Here is a 27,614-nt window from a genome sequence, read left to right as displayed (position 1 = left end):
TATAAAATTGCATAATTCTTAATGCTTGTGAAGGAAGTTTATTCCAGCACTGTTAATAATGCCAAAAGTTGGAAGTTACTTAATGTCTTAAAATAGGAGCATTTTAAATATTTGTTAGTAAAGAGTGGTTTTATGGAATCATTAATAAAAATGATAACTTTATAGAATTTATAATGTAGGGATATGTTCAATGTATGACTTATTACGGTTAAGAAATAGCATATATAACTACATAGAGCTATCCTTTTTATGTTTTTGAGTATACATAAACACTTACACATGTTAAATGCATGTAAAAGACTGAAAGGAAAGGAACCCGTATACTTAGAATCAACTATGAGAAATTATTGCTTCTCAACATATTTTTTGTGTCTTCCAAATTTAAATTCACATTATTTTTATTAGAAAATATGTGATTTTTGAGGGGAGAAGGGAATGTAAATTTGTGATTTGGGGCTATTTCTATGTGGAACAAGGAGTTCCAGAAATGGTTCATATGAACCTTTTGATCAGTTTGCTGAATATGATTGAGCTACACAAAAGCCCAGTTAGCAATTACCCAAGGTACTTGCGTGTGCTTTTACACTTGGTAGGTTTGCCAGGATAGTTGTCCAGTGTGCAGGCTTCTGTCCATTACATGCGGTTGCCACGTTTTATATCAGTTCAGCTAGGAAAAGGTTAGTTCCTTTCCTTTTAGTTACATAAGTCATAAATCGTTTAGTGATTTTTTTCTTCTTTAGACTTCACGAAAGCCTCGCGAAGAGCGCGATGTGTCTCAGTGCGAAAGCGTAGCATCCACTGTTTCTGCTCAAGAGGATGAAGATATTGAAGCCTCCAATGAAGAAGAAAATCCAGAAGACAGTGAAGGTATCTGCAAGTCTTAAATTTTAGTTGTGACTTTTTCAATCCCAAATAGGTAATTTTTGGCTTGGTCATTTGACTATTTAGGAATTGCTTCATTAAGAAAATAGTATATTGGTGTTTTTATAGCATACATGCTTTGAAGTTAAACACAATGAATTTATTCATTTAGTCAACAAGTATTTATTTATATAGCATCTAAAATGGTCCAGGTGCTACAACCAGTAAGATTACATACATTGTTTATGTTTTCATGTAAAAAATTAATGACCTTAGAAGCCCCAGTAGAAAAAATGTCAATCTAGGAAACTGGAAAAAATTAAATCCTTTTTGTCACTTAAATTAATGACAATTTCCTGGAAAAGTAAATATTTTTTTTTCTTTTCTTTTCTTTCTTTTTTTTGCTAAACAAACAAAAAAATATGTTACCTAATTTATTGCATTTTACATTACTATTAAACTTTCCATGAATTTCCTTTGTGAATTGACTGATTCAGATGTGATTCTTTCTGTTTTGTTTTATTTTTTGAATTACCAAAGTTTAAACTTTGGGAGTAATTAGAACTGTTTAGCTTTTCCATTGTGGGCTCTTGTATTTTAAGCTTAGAAAATTCTACAGTCTACAGAAATTTTAGAAATAATAGATTTTGTTTTAGTTTGATTTTATTTTTTATTGTAAATGTATATAAGTATGTGCTGTTTTAGCCATTTTTAAGTGACATTAATTAGTTACAATATTGTACAGAGATTTCAAAATTTTTTTCATCACTTCAAACAGTAACTGTATCCATTAAACAATAACTTCCCCTTCCACCCTCCCCCTAGTCCTTGGTAATTTGTAATCTGTTTTCTGTCTCTATGCATTTGCCTCTAGATATTTCATGTAAGTGGAACGCACAATATTTGTCCTTTTGCATCTGCTTTATTTCACTTAGCATGTTTTCAGGTTCATCCATGTTATCTCATGTATTCAGTAGTTCGTTCCTTTTTTAGGGCTGAATAATATTCATTGCATGGGTATGCCACATTTTGCCTATCCATTCATCTGTTGGTGGACACTTGTGTTGCTTCCACCTTTTGGCAATTGTGAATAATGCTGCTGTGAACAGTGACATTCGAGTATATGTTGAGTTCTTGTTTTCATTTCTTTTGGGTATATACCTAGAAGTGAAATTATTGGGTCATATGATAATTCTATGTTTAACTTTTTGAGCAACTGCTACACTATTTTCCACAGCACCTGCACCATTTTACATTCCTACTGTCATTTTATGAGGGTCCTAGTTATCTGTGTTCTCACTAATTATTTTCCTTCTTCCCTCCCCTCCCCTCCATTATTGCCATCCTAGTGCATATGAAGTGGAGTCCCACTGTGGTTTTGATTTGTATTTCCTTAAATACTAATAATATTGATTATCTTTTCATGTGCTTATTGGCCAGTTGTGTATTCTCTTTGTAGAAATGCCTATTCAAGTCATTTGCCCATTTTTTGGTTGGGCTTTTTGTTGTTGATTTGTAAGAGTTCTGTATATATTCTGGATATAATATCCTTATCAGATAGCAATTTGCAAATATTTTCTCTCATTCTTTGAATTGTCTTTTCACTCTTTTGAAAGTGTCATTAATGCACAAAAGTTTAATTTTAATGTTGCCTGTTTCTTTGGTGTCATATTTAGGAAACTTGTGCCAAATCCAAGGTCATGAAGATTTACCTTTGTGTTTTTTTCCTAAGAGTTTCATAGTTTGAGCTCTTAAATTTAAGTCTTCGGTCCATTTTGAGTTAATTTTTTAAGAATACAGTTTCATTCCTTTGCTTGTGGATATCTAATTTGCTGGCACCATTTATTGGAGAGACTATTCTTTCTTCATAGTGTCGGAAATAAAGCGGTACCTGTAAGGGAATAAATGCTCTCTCGGTTCTGGAGGAGAAAAGAATTTATTTACGATCTTGCAAGATAGGGCATCCAGCCAAACACATGGAAGGCTGGCGCGCCAGAGGAAGAGAATGGCGATCTTTAAATCTCCTACTCCTAATTCGCAAGTCCCTCCCCTGTTTCCCCATTGACTGGGTACTACAGAGGTTACAGCCTATCCGAGAACACTAACTAATCATCTTTCGAGATTTTAATTTGTATAGCCAATCCCAGAGAGCCAACTAGCTCATTATTGAGATTTTGAACTGATCAGCCTATCCCCCCCAAATTTTTATTTTTTTGCTGTGAGTTCCCGCCTCTGATATTACCTCATATCTCTTTACATTCCAGTAACTATGGTTACTTTTCCATATAAGGAGCAGGCAGATTCTCTCTTCTCTTTGTCTGGGGCTTGTTTAAACGTTTTGCCTCCATTTCCCTTATTCCATGCTGTCTCTATGTGAAAACGAAACTTATTCCTTTCTTACAATAGTCTTGATATCTTTGTCTAAAATCAATTGGCTGTAAGATGTGAGAATTTATTTGTGGGCTCTGAATTCTATTTCTTAGAGCTATATGTCTGTCCTTATGGAAGTGCCATACTATATTGATTACTGCAGCTATGTGGTAAGTTTTGAAATTGGGAAATGTGAATCCTCTGCCTTATTTCCTCTTTTCCAAGATAGTTTTGGCTATTGTGAAATCCCCTAAAATTCCATATGAATTTTACTGTTTGTTGGTTTCTGCAAAAAATGCCATTGGGCTTTTGATAGGGATTGCCTTGAATCTTTATAGCAGTTTGGATAGTTTTGTCATCTCAATAATATCGAGTCTTCCAATCCATGAACATAGGATGTCTTTCCATTTATCTAAGTCTTCTTTAATTTCTTTCATCAGTGTTCAGGGTTCATCTATGCAGTAGCATGTCTCAGAACTTCATTCCTTTTTAAGGAGGAGTAATAGTCCGTTGAATGGATAGACCACATTGCGTTTATCTGTTCATTTGCTGATGGACATTTGGGTTGTTTTTTGGCTACGGTGAATAATATGAACATTGGTGCTCCGTTTGGCTTAGCTTCCATTGGAAAGTGTCAAAGAAAAGAATGTGTAATGAAGCTTACATTACATATGATTTCACCCTTACTTCTAAATTTAATGAGACACTGAAGATGCTCTGCTTATTGTGTGGCAAGGCTCTCCTCAATGCGAGAGTGACAGCAACTGCTGAAGGGAGTCTGTATGTCCGTTTTCCTAAAATACATCTTCCTACATGAATCCTTTCCTGGTTAGAAGCTTGAAGTAGAAATGACTGGAGGTTTACCGAAGTTTAGGTTTCCTCTTGTTCTAAATCATTATTTAAGGTTTGTTTTGTTTTGTTTTGATTTGTTTTAGCAAAAGAATTCACTCACCTGACTGGTGCTTGGTGAAGTGTTCTTACTCTTTTATGGTTTAGAGACGCGTATAATTGAAAAAGTGCTCATGTCAAATGATATCTGCTGCATAATCACGAACATATCTTCTAATGTTTTGAAGATAAATGACTTGCCATTTGCCCTTGGATTTGGGGGTTTTCCATCACTACATGAATAGAAACAAAGCTTAGGTTAGGCTTTTTGTTGGCCCCTCAGCATTTTGGTAGCATCTTTCACTAACAGAATTGCTACCATATATTAAGACCTTACTACCTGTTAGATGCTGTTCTCAGTTTTTATTTGTTTTCTGTTTAGATTTTGTTTTTGTTCTTGAGACTTGAACTTTCATCTGAACTCCTGGCTCTGACATCTAATAGCCTACTTAATATTTCCGTTTGGATTCCTAGTAGCTATCTGAATTTAATATCCAAAGGAAACGTTTCTGCTTCTCCACCACTGCACCCGGCTTTTCCCTCCAGCTTTTCCTCATGTCAATAAATAGTCCTTGGTAACACTGTCCTGTTCCACCTGGCCCGTGTGCAGATCTCGTCCAGCTGGTCCTTAGACGTCACGTTTAGAATCCAGTCATGGCTCCTCCCCTGGTTCCAGCCACAGTCGTCTTCATTGCATAGCCCCACAGCAGCCAAGAGAGCCTTTTAAAATGTAAATCAGAGCTTGTTTCTCCTCCATTCCCAGCCCTGTGAGAGTTTATGCCATTCAGATTAAAGGCCAGAGCCCTTACCGTGACCACGGGCCCTGCGTGCACAGGTGCGCAGCCTCTGCTCTGCCCCCACTGCCCTCCGTCCTGGTCCCTGAGCCAGCTGTCCCCACCGTGGGGATTGTGCACTTGCTGACACTTCTCCCTGGCACGCTCCTGCCCCAGATGTGCCCAGCTCCTCCCCTCTGCAATACCACCCCCACCCCGCTCCCCAGTTTTGTTCTTTATTCACTACACTTACCACCGCCCGACAGATCACATGATTACTGTTCATCATATTTTTCACTCTAGAATGTCTGCTCTATGAGGGCATATACTTGGATTGTGTCACTGTTCACACCTCACCTTGTACGTGGTATACCTGCGGTACATATTTGTATGAATGAAAGAATGAATTTGTAGGGTTTCTTAATAGTATGTCATTATGTTTAAAATATTTTTCCCAGATGGTCATTTAAGGGTTTTGTTTTTTTTTTTTTTTTTGATACAGATGATCTATTTATAGCTTTACAGCTTCAGACTTTCCTTTATAGCCTAAGATGTTTCTCTACACCTCCTGAGGGTGTACACATCTTGTCCTAAGGTATCTTCTAAAAGATTATTAATCTTTATCCATCTAAATTATTTTCTATATTCTGTATATGGGGTCCACATTTTTCTTTCTGATGACAAGCCAATTCTGACACAGCCATTTTATTAATTGATACTTTGTGCGGTGATTTTAAATATCACCTTTGATATATATTAAATTCCCATTTCCTCTAAGATCTATTGCTCGACATTGTCTTCCGTATCATTGATCTCTTTTGTCTGTCATGGAGGCAGTTCCATCCATGGTTTTATTCAGTGGCTTTATGGTATCTGATTATCTGGAAAACAAGTCTTCCCCTACGCTACTGCTTTTCATACTTTCCTTAGATTTTCTCAATGACTTATTATTTATTTTAATATTCATTTTATTGAGATATAGTCACATACCATGCAGTCATACAAAACAAATTGTACATTCGATTGTTCACAGTGCCATTACATAGTTGTCCATTCATCACCAAAATCAATCCCTGACACCTTCATCACCACACACAAAAAAATAACAAGAATAATAATTAAAGTGAAAAAGAGCAGTTAAAGCAAAAAAGAACACTGGGTGCCTTTGTTCGTTTTTTTTTTTCCTTCCCCCATTTTTCTACTCATCCACCCATAAATTAGACAAAGGGGAGTGTGGTCCTATGGCTTTCCCAATACCATTGTCACCCCTTAAAAGCTACATTTTTATACAATCGTCTTCAAGATTCATGGATTCTGGGTTGTAGTTTGATAGTTCCGGGTATTTACTGCTAGCTACTGTTGTATATATTGTGCGTAAGAGTGCCCACCAGAGTGACCTCTCGGCTCCTTTTGGAATCTCTCTGCCACTGTAGCTTATTTCATTTCCTTTCATTTCCCCCTTTTGGTCAAGAAGATGTTCTCCATCCCACGACTGTTGCTAAACTTTTATATCAAATCAGAAATATAAAAAGTGACTCAATGACTTATTTTTCCAAATAAACTGTAAATTGGGAAAAAAGTTCTCTTGAGATTCTGACTGGAAGTATATTAAATATATATGTTAATTTTAGGGAAATAGACATTTTTGTGTCACCTTGAAGTCTAGTTTAAGAAAATAACCTTTAATTGGGAATGACCTGAATGTGGTAGTGAACATCTCTGTATATTCTTTGTGACAGTGGCTCACTGATCCATTAATGGAGGAAAGGTTAGGTAAATTTAAGGTATATTCACAACTTCATTCACTTGGTAATTCAGCCAATACTTGAGTCTCTTATGTGCCAGTCCCAGGCCTGGCACTGGGAGTTAAATAATAAGCAGATAGATTATCTGAGTTTGTGAAAAGGAGGTCAAATGGGTTAAAAGTACTTTTATGAAAAGTTACTAACAATGTGGTAAAAGACCTGGGTTACAGCATTAAATTACAAATCTGTATATTATTATTCTAGAACTTGACCACTCAGTGTGGTACCCACTACACTCGTATGTCTCTGAGCAATTGAAATGGGACTAATCCATGAGATGTGCAGAAATTTAAAATATAAACCAGATTTCAAAGATTTAGTACCAAAAAATGTAAAGTATTTCATTGATAGTTTTTTTACATTGATTACATGTTGAAATGTTAACAATTTGTAGCCATTAATTTTAGCAATCAAATATAGTGTTAAAATTAATCTTACCAGTCTGTCTTTACTTTGTAAATGTAACTACCAGAAAAGTTAAAATTGCAGACGTGATTCTCCTTATGTTGACCTAGAGTGTCAGTTCTGCCGGGTAAAAAGGCACACACAGAACCAGGCTGTGTTGCAAATGGGCACACCAGAATTTATGGGGATGGTTTGTGTTTAGATTGGTATCGATGTCTTTCTTTGTTTTGTTCAGATTTCATATGTTATTTTTCAGTGTTAAAAACTTATGCTCTGAGTTTCAGAAGGTCAGGACAATTTTATCTCACTTCCACACCCTGTAGAGAACCTTAGCTTTCCCAAAGGCTCTAATACTTCACTGAGGTCACCAAGGAATGTAACTCTCCTAAAAAGTCCCTCTCAAGCATGGCCTCTGTCACCACCTGACACGTGTTCATTATCAGATTTTTATGCTGTATCATTATCTTTAAGGTGCTGAAAATAGTTCTGATACAGAAAGTGCTCCTTCTCCTTCACCAGTTGAAGCTGTCAAGCCCAGTGAAGACAGCACTGAAAATGCCGCTTCTCGAGGAAACGCTGACCCTGTGGCTGAACTTGAATCCACCACAGAAACTGTGCCCAGCTCGTCTCCTGCCTCAGCAGTCCCAAGTTCCAAACCAGCTGAAAGTGACAGCGTGGAGACCTCGGCCCAGGACAGGATCCGGGCCGAACCTGCTGAGCCCATGGAGCTGGAGCAGCCCAAACACAGAGCTGACGCCAGCTCTGGCCTCGACCTCCCGGCAGCCCCCAGAGCAGACGCTGCAGGTGCTGAAGCAAGGGTCCCAGAAAACAGCACAGCTCAAGTGGAAGATGATGCCAAAGAACGAGACTTGGAGAGAGCCAGTGAGAAGACAGAGCCCAGAGACGAAGATCTGGTTGTGACTCCACACGTGAATGCGCAGAGGCCTGAGCCGCAGTCGGACAATGACTCCAGTGCCACATGCAGCGCCGACGAGGAGGTGGACGGGGAGCCCGAGAGGCAGAGGTGGGCGCGCGCCTTGCTGTCGTCCTGACCATACCCTGTCTGTTGTTGGCAAAAAGTAACCTGCACCATTTTAATACTGGGGTGTCGTGCTCCTCAGCTGTTTAAATAGCCAAGAACAATTGTGTGATCGTTTTTTAAAATAAAACAGTATAAATTCCTTCTACATCTGAATTGTTACATACACTTATATGATAGCCAAAAAAGGATTTTTCAGCCAACACATTTGTTAGCAGAGCCGCAGATCACTCTCGTGCACAGTGATGGGAGCAGGGTGATGTGATGGGGGCCCTGAGAGCGGGCCCCACTGCACCCACGTCACAGTGGGGAGCAAGATCGGTGTTGGGAACGTACTTTCAAAAGTGTTATTTAAATACAAGGCAGTGCTCACAATAATGACCTCTATTTTTCTATCAGTTAATATTTTAGATTGTTCATATTTGTAATTGTAAAGATACAAATAATTAAAAATTAAAATAGTGCAGATTAATTTGCAAGTACTTTTAGTTATTAAAGATAAATCAGCATAACAAATGCATTGTTTTTATGGTTTTTGTAAAAATTATGGTTAAAAGAGAAAATACTTTTTCTGGATTTAGGGATATTTTAATATATTTAATTTTCTGGGCATTTCTTTTTCCTTGAAAGAAATGGAATTATCTAGAATCACAGGAGAATGTTGAATTAGTATAAATTCTAGAAATGAATTAGACTAAAGCATCATTTAACCAGAAATCCAATGAAACTGCCTTTTTTGCCTTTTTCCCCCCCTTTTTAGAAGAAAGGCAAATAAGCCACTCAACTGACAGCTGAATTCTATTTGGCATTCGGCTTTCGTAGTGTGCCTGGGTGTCTCTGCACTCCCAGTCCCTGGACACTCCCTTTACATCTTGCACACTCTAGGAGAGTTGATGCTGGAATAATACCACTGAGCATTACAGTGGTGATTTCTCAAAAAGAGATTTTTATACAGTAGATGCTAGGGTTTTCATCAATAAGAATTGAAATAAAACTGGGGATTTCTAGTTAACCCATTGGTTTACCAAACAATTCAACCATTTAGATCACTCTTTTTTTCCCAACCTCACAATAATCTAGATTTTATTTTAATAGGTTCAGCCTTTAACTGGAATAAATATTATAAATGGATTCAAGCTAGATAGCCCCTTTTTAAGCATTCTTCAATGAAGCATTTCATCCAAAATAAGGATTATCTCTATTTTGCCCTGTTGGGTTTTGGTAATTATATTTATAAAGGAAAAATGAGCCTGGCAGTAATCTTGAAGGATCGGCATCTTAAGAGTTGAACATGACAGTAATCTTGAAATTCAGAAATACCTTGTAAAATTATGGTGGTTTCTAAATGACACTTGAAAGTTCAGTTCACTTCTAAACTATCAAAACATTTTAATTTTCTACATCTTTATCATCATTGTCTTTTATGTAATATATTAATTATTATCTTTTATAGTTCTAATTTTCTTATCAATTTATATGTTTAAGAATGTTCATCTTCCCCCTAATGCCTGTGACAGCAGTGGGAAGTATGCTCAGGCCCATAAGGCGTGACACTGGTATACGTTCTGGGCTTTACAAACGGTAGGGCAGCTGCGGTGGAAGACGGCGGGGGCTGTGGAGGACAACAGCACACGCCTGTTAAAGGGAAGCTGTCTCACGGGGTTCACCTTATTGCCATGTGGGAATGTTGGTTTTCTGTTGCCACTTCTTTCTGTTTTTCATGAGCCACAAGAAGCCTGAAATTTTGGGTGAAATTTCCAACTTTAAAATGGTAGCTTTTGGCAGCCTTCTCAAATGTTTAAAAACTATGCTTTGATCCCAGCAAAACATCTCGCAACAGGTTTGTGACCTGTGTTAGTATGTTGGTGATCGATGAGGGCCTAGCATTTTATGATGGCATTTCTTCAGACCGTTTTGTTGTTTAGATGTAGATGACTAAATGCAGATAAATTTCAACATACAAACCAATATTAGGCCATATGTAAGTTAAGGCTTCTGTTTCTTCAGCTGTAAAGTTAGCACAGCTGTGCTTTCCTCACCGTTGAAATACCCTGTGAGGGTGGCTGTGGTATATATGCGTGTGCATGCGCATGTCACATTAACTTAAACGGAATTCTGGTGATTGCATGTTTAGTGTCTTAAATGAGAGTATATTAACTTATCTCTGTTTTAATTGTCAATCGCAGAATGTTTTCTATGGACTCAAAGCCTTCATTGTTAAACCCCACTGGCTCTATACTGGTCTCGTCCCCAATAAAGCCAAATCCGTTGGACTTGCAGCAACTTCAGCATCGAGCTGCTGTTATCCCACCAATGGTAAGCTTTCAGTGTGAGTAAGAAAAGTAAAGTTGAAAAGCAAAGCCCTTCAGAGACATGTTTTCTACCTTCTTTAATCAGTATTTGATTTTAGTTCACATTAAAAGGTGGAAAGTCATTCTCCATTGATTGCTCTCTGCTTGGATTCTTCCTTAATTTTTCTTATATCATTCTGTTTGGGGCTTGGCTAGGGAATACTAGGGCATGTGGAGTTGAGTGACATATCTTGAATCTTTACGGAGGAACTCTTCTACATAACCAAAGAGAGTTGCTTTTTCAAATGGATTCTTCATGATGAAGCAGTCACTTCTGAGTAAAAACAAATCAGAAGAAATACAATGCTCCCACCATAAATACTGTGATTCCTGTTTTTGTTGATTACCATATCAACAAGTAGGTATCAAACAATAGTGGAATAAATACATAATTAGCCTTTAAATCTTTAGAACTAAAGAAATCATGGCTGACTTCAGCGTACAGTTCCAAGTCTGGTTTTATGTAAATTCTGCCTTAATAACCCATTCAAGTTTGGCTCACCTTTGACAGCACATTCCTGTCTTGGGGGTTGCTCTTTCCTGAGTTGTGCTCTGGCTCCTGCTTCAGTTCAGAGGATAGAAGTGTGTTTCCCGTCTCACGTGGGAATCAGTGACAGTTGTTAAATGTGATTATGGCTCAGGAAAGTCATTAACTATGTTGGTTCACTGATTCACTCATTCGACTGGACATTTACTGCGAATGCCCAGTTCAAGACGACATTCTGAAAACTGAGAGGAGTATTTCAGTAAGGCATAGCAAAAGTCATAATAAAATTTAAAATGAATTAAAATGTGATGCTCTGTAGAAAGGTGGGGGAACATGCTCCAGGTGTTTCAGAGCAGGGAGTGCTTTCTCCTCACTGAGAAACAGAGACGATTTAATGTGAGAATCAGCTCTTGGTTGGATCAGCAGTTCACTAAGATAAAACACCTTTACATGTGAGCGGGAGCACAGAAGCAAGAAATCTGCGTGGGTTTAGGGGTCAGTGAAAAATCCGACTTTATTGTAGAGGAGAAAGCTATCGAAGTCTTTAGAAAACAGGTTCTAAAGGCACCTGATCTCTTAACTCTCGGCATGACTCTGTTCTCATGTATTTATTCAACCCAGGACCGTGTCTGTTTAGTACTGGACACAGCAGCTTGGGTTCTTTCCTTCATGAAATGGGTGAGACAAAAAATAAGTAAATAAACATATAATTGCAAATGGTGGTAGGTGGCCTCTGTTATGTAAAGGAAATAAATGGTGCAGTGAGAAGGAATGTGAGAGGGGCCGTGTTTTATGGGATGGGTGGGGACGGCCTTTCTGATGAAGCGACGTGTCATTTCTTCTGTCCTGGAGAAAACCGAGACGTCGGTGGACTGGCTGCGGGGGGAGCGGAGATCGGGTACTCACAGATGACCAGCAGGCCCCAGCTCAAGCAACTGAGACTCTGTTTTCTAAGATGGAAAAGCAGTGGGTTTAGTCAATTAAAAATTCAGTTTTGAATATAAGTTTTTGAGGTCCTTTGAGATATCCAAGTGGGGATGTTAGGTAGACAATTTTATTTATTAGCGTTGCATGTGAAGAAAAGGCTTTGGAAATAGAAACATGTGCGTCGTCAGTGTGCAGATGCTGCTGCAGCTCCCGGGAACGGACGGGGTCGCCTGGCGAGAGGACAGAGGCAGGCGGGATCCCGGTGAGTCGGGCAGGCAGGTTTTACGTCTGAGTTTGATTCCTCTTACCACAGCTTCTGTGATTCATATTGTGTTCAGTTCTGAAAGTAACTGTCTACTATTTAACAAGTAATTCTTGAAGATTACTCTGATTTTAAAAATGGTAAAATTGAGCCTGCACCAGGACCCGAGCCTCTGCGGCTGGTTTGAACCTCCACTGGATTTTCAGTGTCCATGAGATGGACTTGAGGAAAAGGGGAAGTTTGGGTGCCCTGGGCTCTCCAGATGAGACACCCAGGAAGACTGGCAGAGGAAATGCTGGACTCCTTAGCAGGGTCTTTTGAAGATTTTGCAGATAAACCTTACACGTTTGAGGGGGAAAGATGGTAAAGTCACTTCAACTGGTAACACTACAGAAATGAGCAGCCCCACGGCAGGCGGTGAGTAGTGCTGTGCTAGCCCTTGGCACACTCAGGCTTCTCTCTCCTCCCTGCAGGTTTCCTGCCCCCCATGTAGCATGCCCATCGGCACCCCCGTGAGTGGCTACGCGCTCTACCAGCGGCACATCAAGGCCATGCACGAGTCCGCACTCCTGGAGGAGCAGCGGCAGAGGCAGGAGCAGATCGACTTGGATTGCAGGAGCTCGGCGAGTCCCTGCGGCCCCTGCAGGAGCCCCGGCAGGGAGTGGGAAGGTAGGTCGGCAGAACCACCACCAGGAACCCTTCTGAAGGGAAGCACGCTTGTCCCCGACAGATGAGATTCCTGAAAGGACCGATGACAGTTCCCCTATTAAGGAAAGCTAATGCTACTGACCATTATAGGATGGCAGCTCCGCTCACTTTACATAGAGCTCTAGATACTGTGAATTTGCTGACATCCGTCTTTATGCTGGAAGAGTTTGTGGACGCCATGCTTTATGCTCTGCTCCTCTGGGTTCCAGAGTGAGTGAGGAATGTTCTGTTCTCAAAGCTCCTCGCCTGCAGCAGGTCCTGAGAGGAGACCACACCAGTCAGACCCGGGATCAGCCCTCCCTCGCGTTGGTCAGCCCTCGCCCAGCTTTAGTTTCTTCATCTGTCAAATGGGATGATAGCACGTGTTCACCTTGGTGGGGCTGTGAACTTAGGAAGGAGCCAACATTCCCTATCCTTACATAACACACGGCCCGGCAGTGACGAGGCATAATCCCTCCTGTAAAGGCATCTGTTGTTCCCATGTTGCTGTCCGTACTTCAGGTGACAGATTAGAGTTGGTGTGTGCGCTATGAGACACTTTTAGTTTCTTTAGAAAAAAGAAGGGGTGGAATGTCTCAATGTGTGCTTCTGGCATGGTTAGGAAACAGCATGTGTGTTCTGGTGGATAGTGAGAGGCTTTGCCTATAAGAATATTAAATTCCTGTGTAACTAAGGCTTAGTTTTTTGTAACAACGCAGAAGGCTTTGCAGTCCTTATATAGGTAAAAGCTGTTAGCCTTAGAATGCCAGGCATTACTGTGGTAGTTAATCCTTCCGTAAACACACCAACCGTGAGTTATTCATCACACAGCACGCTGAACCTCTTACCTTAGGTCTGTTTTTTTTGGAACTTCAAATAATATTTTTAATTGTAGAATATAACATTTACGTATATACATATAACATATATACTTTCCAAATGCAGTTTAACAATTAGCAAATTTCAAAGAATATCATGGATTACACTTCCACAGTTGCCGTTATTTCCTTACTGTGAAATACAACGTATATACAAAAAGATAGTATCTTTCAAAGTATGATTTAACAAGTTGTTATATAGGAAATTTCCAAAGTTGTTATGAGTTACAGTACCATAGTTTCAGTTATTTCCTTATCGTGAAAGATAACATATATACAAAAGGTATAGCTTTCAAATTACCATTTAACAAGTAGCTATAGAACAAATTTCAGAGGATGCAGTGGGTTACGGGTCCACCATTTCAGTTCTTTCCTTCTAGCTATTCTAATACCCTAGCAACCAAGAAAAAGAAAATTATATACAGATTCAGTATTCATAATCCTTTGTTAAATTCCATCTTGTCTGTTGCTACCCCTTCCTCTAGTTTAATCACTCCCCCAATCTTCAGGGATGTCTAGGCAGTGACCATCCTAACCTGTTCATGTTGAAAAGGGGTGTCGACTTTACGTGAAGCTCTTTAAGAGGCTATTGCCTCTGGGTTTTGGGACTTAGCTGGCATAGGAGCTCTCTGGGGGATTTAATTTTCTGAAGAGTAAACTTAATGAGCGAAACTTTTATAGAGTCTCAGATAGGGACCCGGGTATTCTTTAGGGTTTTCAGGACTACTGTGGAATTGGGCTTATCATACTGTGGCCATTTGGCATATTTTGCTGAAGCTTGCATAGGAGTAACCTCCAGGACAGCCTCTCGACTCTGAATTCTCTTAGCCACTGAAACCTTAGTTTGTTGCCTTTCTTTTCACCCTTTTGGTAAATAAGGCATTTCAACCCCCTGATGCCAGGGTCAGGCTCACTGGAATCTGTGTCCCACATTGCCAGGGAGACTCGCTCACCTGGGAGGTCCTGTTCCATGTCGGGGGTTACCTTATATCTTGAACATCAGCTCGTTGGTGTTGAATCAGGAATTTTGTGCTTCTGTGTATATGAAGCAGTATTGCCTGGTGGGGCCAGGGTGCAACAGCAGTCAGTGAACTTTCGTTGAGGGAAGGGAGAAATGTTGACGGCTTTTGGGCATTTAGTATATTGCGGCTAGAGGATCTCTAATCCCTCTCTTGGAAGTGGCACATCATCGCCTTAGTAATAACATGTTGAAGGAGTGAATTAAATGAATGACCTAGTGGAGGTAGCATTATCAGGTTTCCCTATGGGGATAAGAGGACTTAGCTGAAGGGTTCATCTTTTGAGCATTCCAATTATGAGAAAATCTGTCAGTGAAGAGTGATAAATTATTGAGTACATTACGAGCCTGTGGACCTAGACCTTGCATGAATGATTTAGGGTAAATTTGGTGAGACAGAAGTAAGACTTTGAAAAAAATAATGTTCAAATGGTTATCACTTATTGAACTCATTCCACAGTAGAACATTTGGCCCTTGTAAGTAGCTTAAAGCTTTTCCATCTATAGGAAAGCTTGAAGAAATCTTAGAGAAGAATTTTTTTCACTTTCCAGTAACATTTACACAAGTTCACTGGTAACTTTTGAGTCTTCTTTTCCTATAGTGAAGGGAACCAGTCATTACTCCTGTAAAGGTTGAGTTAGAACTGAACTTCTGATGCAGGTGTAACAAAATCTATCCAGTAGACATAAGATGCTGTGCTTCTGTGCAACTGACTCTAGTTTGTTGCATGTTTTTTTTTCTTTCTTGGTTTTCCTAGCTCTGGGTACATGGTGATGTAAGTAGCTGTGTTTAGTACCATCTAAATTTCCATCTTTACTTTTTTTTTTTGAAACTACTATAGATTTTTTAATTGGATTTTTCTACATAATTATTATAAACTTTGTGGAAGTGATAAAAGCATTTAGGCATTGAATTTGTAATACAGCGTCACGTTAAGTTCTCTAGAAAGGCTGAAGTTATTTTCTTTTGAAGTTGGTTTATTTCAGAAACCTGTTTGCTCAATATTAGGACACCTAAATCATTATATCGATACGAAGGTGGAGGAAACACGCCGGCATCTTGGTGGATACCCAGAGCGGCCGCGAGTCCCTCGGTGATGCAGCTTTGCGCTGTGCTTTAGCGTTCAGAGAGGCTCACTGCTTGTTTTTCAATCCCTGACGGTGTGATCTTGGTTGGGCAGTTAGGTGTGAACTTTTCTGAGCTTCAGTTTCCTCATCTGTAAGATAGAATTGATAATCTCATTGGGCCGTGAGGGCTAAAGGAGACAACCAGCCTCTTCCCAGTGTCTGGTTCCTAGTGAGTCAGTGGAATTGGCTGATGGTGCTGTAACTGTTTCTGATTTTAAAAAATAACTTAGCAGCAGCAGAACTTTCATGCCTCGTGATAATGAATCCTTACCAGTAACCAGTCAACAATCCTTTCACTTAGCAGTGAAATGCTGGAGATCTTCCCTTGGGCTCGCCACAACCAGATCCTGCTGTGATGTCACAGAAAAGCAAAAGGAGGTGCTCTCAGAAGGTGACAAAGGTGCTAAGAGTGTCCACCTCAAACACCTGAAACAATCAACTGAAAAGTTATTAGAGCTGATTTTCTCAGAAAGAAAGAATGTACCGAAATCCCTATTTCCTGGATACTTGCAGTAATGTGATATATATATATAAATACCCACAAAAATGAAAAAAAGATGGTATTACTAGCAATATATATACACATAAAACAGGAATAATTTTTAACTAAGAATGTACCTTGTTAAACCTATATGAAGAAACTATGTTCCCCCATCGAAAATGTCAAGTCTGCTGTATTTATTCATCAATTTAATGCAAGTCTAATGAAAATCCCAGTGATACTTTGCTTTGGGAGAAAGCACTCAATAAAATTATTTTTAAAATTAGGTTTATCTGGAAGAATAAATGAATAAGGCTAGGTAAGGAAAATATGAAAAGAATAATAAATGGATATTTGTTGTGGCAGACATTAAAACACCACAAATCTCTAAGTGGTTAGGGTTACCTTTTTTTTTACTTTCTTTGTGTTTTTTTTTACTTCTACACTTTCTTTGTGCTTTTCTGATTCTCCGGATATTCTACAATGTGTCAGTTTCATTTAAAAAAAAAGTTTCTATTTGTGAGCTTTTTTTTTTTTCTTAACTCTTAGTGTAAGCCCTGCTTTTCTGGCATGCCCTTTTAATGCTTAAAATGCCTAAAGTATTTTTATACTTATGTGGCATTAATTTGTATGTTAAGTAATTTTCATTAGCATTATGGCAGTAATATAGTTTTATAAGCCTACATGGTTTCTTTGGATCAGTTTGGTCTGCTTCCTTTTAAGGGCTTCTTCTTTTTCTAAGTTACATTTAATTCCATGAATATTAAGCAGAGGGCCTGGACAGGCTTAATTGTATAAGAATCAAAATCCTCATAGATCAGACCTGTTATTTGGGCCAGAGTTGATTCATATAATCACTCGATAATCTAAGGCTTGCCTGTTGTGATTTTATTGCATGTAAAAACACTTGATTCTCCTAATTAGAGGAAAAAGAAGTTCTTTGTCCTTGAAGGGGAAAAAATCATAATTTAATTTTTGAGGATTTTATTAGGTCATAGTGATGGTGCATACATAAAAGATTTAAATTTATAGGGTTTCCTAACCTGTGAGTGGGTTCTCCCCCCATGGAATATTTTAGATCTTGATATTGGTACATGGACAGATCTGCCCCTGGTTGGCGTGGGCTTGGGCCTTTCACACTTACTATTTTAATTTCAGTTCTTCCTGTATTTTCATAACTGTAACTTTCATGGGAAAATCAGTCACCTCTAAGCCTTATGCTGGGGTCAGATGACCCCTGGAGCAGGAAGCCCAGGTGCACACCCCACAGCAGGGGCCACTTCACCTCACCAGGTGGGCTGAATCCCAGAGGAGCCAGGAGAGTCACTCCACACCTGGTGGGAGAGCAGCCTGTGGTGGTGTCCAGCCAGGTGGCTGACGGTCACCTACCCGCAGATGCCAGACCAGGTTCCTTGACTCTCGTGAATGGACTGCTTTTCAGGTCGTGGCCTTGCTGTTTCAGAATGACTTTCTCGTGTCTCGGCCTTCCATCATTGGTGGTGTTCAGTTGAGACTCACTGGGTCACTGGGAAATTTGTGTTCACCCATTTTTACTGTGACATTGGCTGGCTTTTCTTTTAAGAGTACATGTACTCTGTAAAAACCTTGTGACACCCCCACTCCCAACCTGAAATTCAAGGAAGTATGCCTGCTGCTCAGTCACGTCTGTACAGCCTACAAAGTAGTAATATCAGCTGTTCCTAAGAAGCACCCATTTTTCTCACTTCCGTTGTCCAAAGAGATGTTCAAGAAAGATAAAAAAATTTATTGAAGATTGAAGTTTGCATATGTAATAGCAATATGAAATGGACATCAGTTTGAAAGCTCTGGTTTGACAGGGAGTTGAATATTTCACCCTCACAAATAACATTTGTGACTTGGACATGTATACAGGGTTAATTCAAGCAAAAAGGGAAATGTAAAATAGAATTTTCTATCCTTGACTTCATCTTGCACTTACAATTCAATTGTGATTAGAAAATTTAGGAATGACTGAGATAGTTAGAATTTGTGTTGCACCAGGAAATTGACTATTCTAAATATTTTTCTTTTCCCCCTTTTATAAAAGTCCTCCAGCCTGCTCCACACCAAGTGATAACTAACCTCCCTGAAGGGGTCCGGCTTCCAACAACGCGGCCAACCAGGCCACCTCCTCCGCTCATCCCATCGTCCAAAACCACAGCGGCCTCAGAAAAGCCATCTTTCATCATGGGAGGCTCCATCTCACAGGTGATTTATTAGAACTTTCTTCTCCTTCTCACACTGATTTGTCAGACTGCCAATAAATAATAATCTGCCCAAGGATGGAAGTTTCCAGAGATAACGTAACTGGAATCACCACACTCCATGCGACATACAGATTTTTCATATAATTTTTTTGTTACTGATATTCTCTATCAATACTTTGTTCTCATGCTTTTCTTTAGTTCTTTGGACATGGTTTCCTTTAGCTCTTTGAGTACATTTAAAAATAGCTGAGCCAAAAGTGTATTTAGGAAGTCAGTTGTCTGGAATTCCTCAGGGGTGTTTCTATTCACTGCTTTTTTTTCTTGTGTTTGGGTTGGACTTTCTTGTTTCTTTGTATGTCTTGTAATTTTTGGTTGACAACTAGACATTTTACATAATACAATCTAACAATTTTTCCCTTTCCCCAGGGTTATGTTGTTGTTGCTGCTTGTTTTGTTGTTGTTTCCTTGTTTAGTGACCTTTCTGAACACATGCTGTAAAGTCTGTATTCTTCGTTGTGTGTGGCCACTGCGGTCTCTGCTCGGTTGGCTTAGTGGTCAGCTAATGGTTGGACAGAGATTTTGTTAAACACCTGGAACCATTATATCCCAAGTCTTTGCTCAGGGGCCCTGTTTTTGTGTTGGAGCCTGTCTCAGGGTTCCTGCCTTAGCCTTCACTTCCTGCTTATGCAGAACCTCAGGGTTAGCCAGAGGGGAGAGCTTAGGTCTCTCTGAGGTCTTTCCCAGACATGGGCTCAGCCCTGCCTGTGCAAATGGCCTTCTAGATTCCCAGGAATATGTTGGCACTTTTCAAAGCCCCTGTAGACGTCTCATTCCCAAGCTTTTCCTTTTAACCTATCATTTACCCTGTTATCTACTGCCTCAGGCCACTGAGATGTTAATCAGTTGCTTCTAATGTTTTTTTTTCCCCCTAATGTTTTTTTTAACTGACGTGATCAATGCCCCCAACCCCTCCCACCCCTGAATAAAAGGCTTTCGCACTGCAGCTTCTGAGTCAGGTCAGATAAAGACAGCCTTATAGATGAACCACCAGGCCAGTCAGGTCATGACAGTTACCTGGAAAGGAGGCTTGAATGGGCTCCAGCCTTGTCCTTTCCCTTTTGGTGGCCGTGCCAGGCTGCTGGTTTTCCCCATGACTGCGGGCTGTTGCCGTGGAGCTGGGAGTGGAATAGGGCACGTTAAAATGCCACACAACTCGACAGTTCTAACCCAGATTCAGCCTTTTTCCTTGAATAAATGCTTCCAGAGTTTTTCAAGCCTTTGGTTTATTTACAGAGTTCAGAAAATGTCAGTTCTTAAAATTTTTGCTAGTTTTCTCATTGCTTTTGCAGAGGAGAGTTTTCAGAGGTCCTTACTCCATTGTCACTGGTGTCACTCTCCCACAGCACTTGTAAGAGGAATAAATGTTGTTAATAACGGTAGCTTGTATTTTGAGTGTACCTTCTAAGTGCTTTATATATACGTTTTGTTAATGATATTATCTATATGTAATTTATGATAATGTCAGAAGACACTTCTTGCACCCTTTAAAAGTTTTTTAATGTAAGCAATTCATGACAAAGGTTTTCTTGCTTTATTGATATTTGTTCTTACTTTGGAGGGGCAGGGGAATAAGGTGTTTTAAAAAATAAATTTTTGCAAACAGATGTGAAAATATGAACTTCATAATTGATAACTGACCTTGTGAAAAGACTATTTATCTACCCTTTTACAATTATTTTCAGGGAACACCCGGCACTTACTTGACCTCTCATAGTCAGGCTTCCTATCCTCCAGAGCCAGCCAAGCCCTCCGTGGGCTCCATCTCCCTCGGCCTGCCCCGGCAGCAGGAGGCCACCAAGCCAGGTCGGTGGGCAGACACGCCGTGATGTTTCCGCGTTTGTAATGTCCCAGTCGGTAGTGCCACACTTGACCTCTTGGTGTCTTCCGGCTTTGTTCTGCAGCCACTGTGCCCTACATCAAGCAGGAGGAGTCTTCACCACGGGGCCACAGCTCGCAGCCCGAGGGGTTGCTGGTGAGGGCCCAGCACGAAGGCGTGGTTAGAGGTAAAGCGTGGCTTGGGGGGCTCGCCCTCTGTCCTCGGTGCGTTCCTTAGAGCAAGTCGCGTGTCGTTTCTCAGACGCATTTTTAAGCTGTAGCCTTTAAATTCTAAATGTAAGTTTTCTTTCCGTGTAAAAATGAGACTTAAAAACTTTGGAAAGTCTGTATTTCAGTAGTCCTTTTTAATAGCTGCAATATTGTGATAGAAGTACATTTCCATAAAACAAAAAATACTTTTTGTGCTGCTGTTTCCTTCTCTTCTTGACTCCCTTCCAAGGATTTGCTTTGTTTTGTTTTCGTTTTTGGCAGGGGTAAGGGAGCGAATTTGCTAATAATTTTGTTCTTATTCAGGTACCGCAGGAGCCATCCAAGAAGGAAGTATAACGCGGGGAACTCCCACCAGCAAGATCTCAGTGGAAGGCCTCCCTTCCCTCCGGGGCTCCATCACACAGGTTAGGGCCCTTTCTTGTCACTGCACAGTGGCCGAGGTACTCGTGGTGAAGACTCAGAAGCCTTGGCTGTCCCAGCAGCACAGTATTGTGGTTAATTGTTCACCATCCCGTATCTCAGTGATAACGAACCCCAGATCCACAAACCCACTGCAGAAGGACATTAATGTGATCATTTTGACCACAAGCTATATTATCTATACTATGGTTCCTTGGAAAAGGTCACTTCTTTGGAAATCGGCAGAAGAAACATGTTCTAGTTGATCCAGCTCTCACTGTCTTCCTGGCAAAGCTTTAACCTTGTATTCAGCTTAAACAGAAATCGAGAAGAAAATCAGTATAAATTGTTAAGTTGCTTTTGCCCATCTTGAAGAGTAAGGTCTGTGATCTCAGTACGTAAGCTGCCTGACTGGAATCTAATGGGAAATCAGTACACATGGGTGCTATTAACAAAGCCACAAAAATCAACCTTCTTACCATCTGGGGCTAATTAAATTACCAGTTTTGATTAACAAAAGGTCTTTCTTTTCCTCAGATATTAATGTTAAGTTTGAAAGTGTTAAACTGTCCTTTAGCCTCTTTCTATACACAGACCTGGAGAAGGAAAATTGTGCCTTGAGAAGTCCCTGTAAAGAGCCCCATGCTTTCGGCACCTTGTGGCGCCCCGAGTGTCCCACCCTGTCCCCAGGACGGGGGCTGTTAGGGTGTGGGCCCCGACAGCCCATGGGGAGCTGGGAGAAGGACAGGTTCCTGTCCTTCTGTCCGATCAGCGTGAGGCCCAGCACTCTGTGCCTCTTGAGCCCTGCGGGCAATTCTGCCGCGCGCCCCCACGAGGACCCCTGCCCCAGGACCTTGCTAATGAAAGCGGCCTCTGCACCAGAGCTCGTCAGAGTCCCTCCGAGATGTCTGTCCCCAGTCCAGATGTGTTAGATCAGAGTCTCCATTTTAACAGGATTCCAGGTGATTCCTCCCTCACGTGGATTTATGGAGTATATGGCATATAGTGATCTGAAAAGTCAAACACTCTTCAGAATCTCTCTTTCCTCATTTGGTCAAAGTTTACTATCCCCTGAAATCAGTTTTCAGAGCAAGCTGACACTTGAATATGGACAGAATTGTTGTTTCTTCATTTTCACCCTCGTGCACTGGGTCCAGCAAGGCCGGGCGTGCCCGCCTTCCTGCCCTCCTGCCACAGCAGCCTTTTGGGATGGGTCATGGGCATCGCTCGGGCCGGGCAGTGGATTCAGCGCTCTGCTGGCACTCCTGCCGTGGGCCTGGGGTTGGGGTCCTCAGTGTCCTGCTGCCTCCAGGGGAGTGGGTGAGCTAGGTCCGGGCCTCCCACCCCGTCTTGGCCCGAGCAGCTCCTTTTACAAACTGTTGCGCGTGTTAAGGCACCTGAGGGAGGGTGGGAGGAACTGAGGCCAGTGGTGGCGGACAGCAGGTGCCGTGCCGCAGACTGAGCCAGAATCACAGGAGGGAGACATCGGGGTTCTTCTTCCCGTCTTCTGATGACCAAAGGCCCAACCACAGACCATTTGACAATTGCAAGGATTTTTCCCCCTCTTGTCAGCATGTGAGAACAAGTCTTACTTTTATTATAATTTTGTAAAAGCTGTATTATATTTGCATGACTTTAGGCCTAAAGACAAACTTCTTTTTTGAGAGTTGAGGGCTTTAATAGATTTCAAGGTGAGACACAAAGCTGGTTAAATTAATACATTTAGTCATTTTAAGAAGTTTTGTGTTGCAGGGTTCACGGACGAAGGTGCAGAATTCTTTTTGTTTATAAAAACTTAATGGCTGATCTCCCCTCACATGCTTGGGCTTTGCTCTTTGAAGATACAGGTTGACCTAACTCATGGTGTGCAGGTCAGATTCTCCAAGCATCTTGTGTTTCTTTAACCTGGTGCCTGTGTTTGATTTGCTGCAGGGCACCCCAGCTCTGTCCCAGGCTGGCATTCCCACGGAGGCGCTGGTGAAAGGGTCCATCTCTAGAATGCCTGTCGACGAGAGCAGCCCTGAGAAAGGCAGGGAGGAAGCTGCGGCCAAAGGCCACGTCATCTACGAAGGCAAGAGTGGACACATACTGTCGTACGACAGTAAGTACTGCACATGCACCCCAAAGCCAGGGTGACGGGAGGCCCGGCTCCTACCTGCTCACCTTCCCAGGGCCCAGGTTTCCTTTCTGTAAAATGGGGTCCGTACCAGTACCTCCTTCATGAGGCTTCTGTGGAAAACTGACAGTCGAAGAAAAGTGATTAACGCAGCGTGGAGCCTGTCGTAAGGGTCATCAACTCTGCTCAGTCGATGTGGCCTAGAAAAAGAATCTCTGTTTAACCAGGTTGCTTTTATTTTAAACGGCTTCCTATTTTATGAATTAAAAATTAGGGAGTAGATTAAAATAAATAAATAAATAAATAAATAAAATTAAGGAGTAAATAAAGTGCTCCTAATCTTAGAAAGAGTCTTGAATTTTATTCTCCGTAAATAAAACTTCTTCGTTATTTCTATCTATGTAAACATTTTCTTTAGATGTATTATTAGTTTATATTTTCCTAGTAATATGATTATATAAGAATGACCCAGATATGGTATAAATATTAGCCAAGGGACTGACTGAGTTTGAGATCCCATTTGCAACAGTGCCTGATGGCAGAATACGTGGTGGTTCTCTTATTTCCTTCCTCCCCTCTTGTTTTAGCATTCTGTTACATTCTGAGTTTTACCTGCAAAATTGATATATACATCCAGGCCTTTCTTTAGGCCACCCCAAAAGTTGCTTAGCAGGAAGCACATTGCCTAAGCCAGACTTCTGGATGTCATCTTGGACTACTCTTTCTCTTCCCACATCCAGCCACTTACCAAGTGGTTTCTGTTTCCTGAAGTCTCTGGAACCCCCCATGTCCCTGTCCTCCCGCCTGCCCCCGCCGTCTGTCATCTGGATGGCTCGTGCGCCTCACGGTCTCCCGCCTGCAGTCGCGTCGCCCTCCTGCTGCCGCTCCCCGCCCTCTGCTCCGCGGCCCCTGCCTGAGCCGCTTCCAGCTTCTGCCCTGGGTGTCCCCCCCCCGCTCTGCCCTCCTTCCCCCCCACTTTGCTCCTGCCTGCACTCTGCACACGGACCCCTTCCTGAGCGTCAGTTCTCTTAAGGTACCAGACTTGTATTTTGGGATCTTTATGCCCATTGCTTGCCCGCCCTTACCATCTTTTCTTCCCTTCACTTTAACTTGAGCAACTCTGCTTTATCCTTCAGGTTAAACATTACTTCTTTCAGGCAGCCTAATTTGAATTTCTAAGGATCAGATTTCCCCTCCAGCATTGTCATAGCATGTCGTGCTTCTCTTTTCATAGTACTTAGCATGCGGTGTGGGGATTGCCTGTTAATTTCCCCGTGTCCCCCGCGACTGGGCAGGCTCTAGGAAGGAAGAAGCGTCATGTTTGTTGGCCTTACCTGCAAGGCCTAGCTTATGCCTGGCACACGGGAGGCACTCAGAGAATGTGTCTAACGTGAATGTCCTGTGCACAGCTGTGTGCTGTAGGTTAAGACAGGGTTTTCTGTTAAGACTTTCAAATAACAGACTATGAAATTAAAGCCTGTTTATTATGCAGTGTAGGTCCTGGGTTGTGTTGGAGCAATTTTTATTTGCCTTCTGCAGATATTAAGAATGCCCGAGAAGGGACCAGGAGTCCAAGAACTGCTCACGAAATTGGTTTAAAAAGAAGCTACGAGTCAGTGGAAGGAAATCTAAAGCAGGGGGTGTCCATGAGGGAGTCCCCTGTGTCAGCACCGCTGGAAGGTAAAGTGATGTTTCTAGAACTTTATTCAGATAATGAAATTTTGTGTAGTAAGTTGGTATTGTTGAATTAAGTTGCATAATGACCTTTTATGTCATTTCTACCTGAAATTTATATCAATATAATTTTTAATTTATATCTAAATAAAAATCAAGTGGCAGTGGAGAGAAGTAAAAATCAAGCGTAACTGGTCGTATCATAGGCAGCTATTGGAATTTCATATTTTAATGCTCATACAGTTTGTAGCTTATGCCTGTTTTGAGTCAAGTGAGTTTAAAAATGAAAACTAAAGCCTTTTTTTTTTATTGTGAGGTAGATAAAGTAGTATAACAGGAAGAGCAGGGGCATGTGTCTGAATCCCAGCACATTTCCCCGTGCCTGTTTCATCCTGGTCAGTTAAGGAAGAAGCACAGCCCCAAGGTCTCCAGCCCACTCCGGGCCTGTGACGGGCACCGACATGACGGGGTGCCAGGAAGGGGGAGCCATTGCTTCATCCATTGAGGATGTACCGTCCTCACGTCTTAACCTGCCCCAACTGTTTAATTTCAATCTCAGTGAAATACTAAAGGCAGGATGAGGAGTGCTCAATCTTAGATGTCCTGAGTAATGTCTTAGGAGGTAGAATTTCTCTATATTACAGGAAAAAAACTCACTTCTCTTTAGGGTAAATGCAGGTGATGATTTTCAAATCTTGATTCAGACTGTAGGCTTCATAACATGAAACCTCCTGTGTGGTTATTTGTAAGTCTCACCTTTTTGATTTACATGTTTAATTTAATGTATTTTTCCGATTTTTTTGTCTTATCTATATTTCCTGTTTTCCACCTCACCAGTATTATTTCAAATACAAGCAGTAATTTCCGATCTCTCTTTATCTTCTCCCCCTTTGATAAAAGAGCATTGAGATTCTAGGTTTACCTTTAAAGGGTCCTTCCTTTTTGTCTATAATTGATGCCTTCTGCAGGCATTTTCTTTTTAAGATAAAGAAGTGTATAATGTTGTGGTGGGTACTGCCAACTTTTTTTCTATAATATTCTTCTGAATATTTCACAAATCTAAGGTGACACCCTTCCCTCCCTAGAGCTTCTGTCAAACCCGCATGCTCTGAGGACAGTGTCACGTAGTGCAGGTGGTGCGTGTGTTGTGTTTGGCACTCACGTTGCTTCCTTGTTTTGAAAGGGCTGATCTGCCGAGCGCTGCCCCGGGGGAGCCCCCATCCTGACCTCAAGGAGAGGACTGTGCTGTCCGGCTCCATAATGCAGGGTAAATGTCTCCCGTATTTGCCTTCTTATGCATTACTGCTGCACTCGTAGAGTAGTTTGACATTAACTTGCAATTGATTGACCTGCTTTACAAAATTTTTTCAGTTTTGAATTAAACGGTAGAGTCTTGATTTTAACTTTTTGCATCTGTGCTCCATAGCTTATTTGAAGGTGATGGTTGCCTAATCTTTTAGTAGAGATATTTTCTTTTGTTAAGAACCCTTCTGTGATTATAACTGGTGAATGCTTATGTGAGGATCTGCTGTCAGTGGAAAACTGATTCGGAGCTGCAGAATTACAAGGCATTATTTTAGTAAACCCACTTATTGAATTAATTTTGAAGGCACTCCAAGAGCAACAACTGAAAGCTTCGAGGATGGCCTTAAATATCCCAAACAGATTAAACGGGAGAGCCCCCCCGCCCGAGCATTTGAAGGTGCCATTACCAAAGGAAAACCATACGATGGCGTTACCACCATCAAAGAAATGGGCCGCTCCATTCACGAAATTCCACGGCAAGATGTTTTAACTCAGGAAAGCCGGAAAACTCCAGAAGTGGTTCAGAGCACGAGGCCCATAATTGAGGGTTCCATCTCTCAGGTAACCGGATTGTGGTCCTTTCAGTCCCCCCTCGCACCATGATATTCATGTGACATTTTTAAAGATGTAATTTAATATTTGTAAACGGTTCCTGAGATGTCAAGAATCTTGGAAGTAAATGTAAGTTTCACATACTCTTTGTCATGAGTTTTTCTTGTGTTCATAGCGAGGAGTATGTAATGTGGGAACTCACACAACCCAGGATCAGTGGGTTTGTGATTGAGGCGCCCACACGGACAATAAACGCTGCCGCAGCAGACTCGAGCCACCAGGAAGCAGGCCGAGTCTGAGACGGAAAACTGTCCAGCTGACGTGACTCAGCCTGTAACGTTTGCTTCTTTCCCTTCAGGGCACACCAGTAAAGTTTGACAGCACCTTGGGTCAGTCCGCCATCAAACACAACGTCAAGTCCCTCCTCACGGGGCCTGGCAAACTGCCCCGTGGAATGTCTCCGCTGGAGAGTGTGCCAGAGAACATAAAAGTGGTGGAACGGGGCAAGTACGAGGACATGAAGGCAGGCGAGCCGGTGCGTCCCCGGCACACATCGGTGGTGAGCTCAGGCCCCTCTGTCCTGAGGTCAGCCCTTCACGAGGCTCCCAAAGCCCAGCTGAGCCCGGGGGTGTATGAGGACCCCGGCGCCCGACGGACCCCCGTGAGTTACCAGAACTCCCTGTCCAGAGGCTCGCCCATGATGAGCAGGACTTCCGATGGTACGTCCCTGCTGCTGCACGCGGTCACCCGCAGTGAGTGGTACATTCCACGTGGGTAGCTTTGAATTACCACCAGCGCTGCAGGTGCACTTCATGCTGGGGCTGGGCTGTCAGGTTGAGAGGAGGCTTGGCTTCAGGTAAAGCAGGTAATATTT

General features: G+C 41.5%; 1 protein-coding gene across 11 annotated transcripts in view; it reads left to right on the top strand.

The window, feature by feature from the left end:
- NCOR1 (nuclear receptor corepressor 1) overlaps positions 1-27,614 on the top strand; it is a 160,117-nt gene that overhangs the window by 106,736 nt on the left and 25,767 nt on the right. For 9 of the 11 annotated variants that reach the window (XM_037808082.1, XM_037808081.1, XM_037808078.1 and 6 more), the window contains 13 exons: positions 741-867; positions 7,574-8,126; positions 10,328-10,457; positions 12,642-12,837; positions 18,429-18,589; positions 20,331-20,451; positions 20,550-20,651; positions 20,998-21,098; positions 23,026-23,194; positions 24,749-24,889; positions 26,067-26,150; positions 26,493-26,749; positions 27,099-27,459. In XM_037808082.1, coding sequence (XP_037664010.1) covers positions 741-867; positions 7,574-8,126; positions 10,328-10,457; positions 12,642-12,837; positions 18,429-18,589; positions 20,331-20,451; positions 20,550-20,651; positions 20,998-21,098; positions 23,026-23,194; positions 24,749-24,889; positions 26,067-26,150; positions 26,493-26,749; positions 27,099-27,459 — 2,503 coding nt within the window. The remainder of the gene's footprint in view (positions 1-740; positions 868-7,573; positions 8,127-10,327; positions 10,458-12,641; positions 12,838-18,428; positions 18,590-20,330; positions 20,452-20,549; positions 20,652-20,997; positions 21,099-23,025; positions 23,195-24,748; positions 24,890-26,066; positions 26,151-26,492; positions 26,750-27,098; positions 27,460-27,614) is intronic. The other 2 variants (XM_037808087.1, XM_037808085.1) reach the window with 1 other exon arrangement.

The sequence above is a fragment of the Choloepus didactylus genome, chromosome 18 (genome assembly GCF_015220235.1).
Source record: "Choloepus didactylus isolate mChoDid1 chromosome 18, mChoDid1.pri, whole genome shotgun sequence".
Lineage (NCBI taxonomy): Eukaryota > Metazoa > Chordata > Mammalia > Pilosa > Megalonychidae > Choloepus > Choloepus didactylus.
The sequence above is the reverse complement of the archived record's forward strand: the minus strand, read 5'-3'. Positions and strand labels throughout refer to the sequence as shown.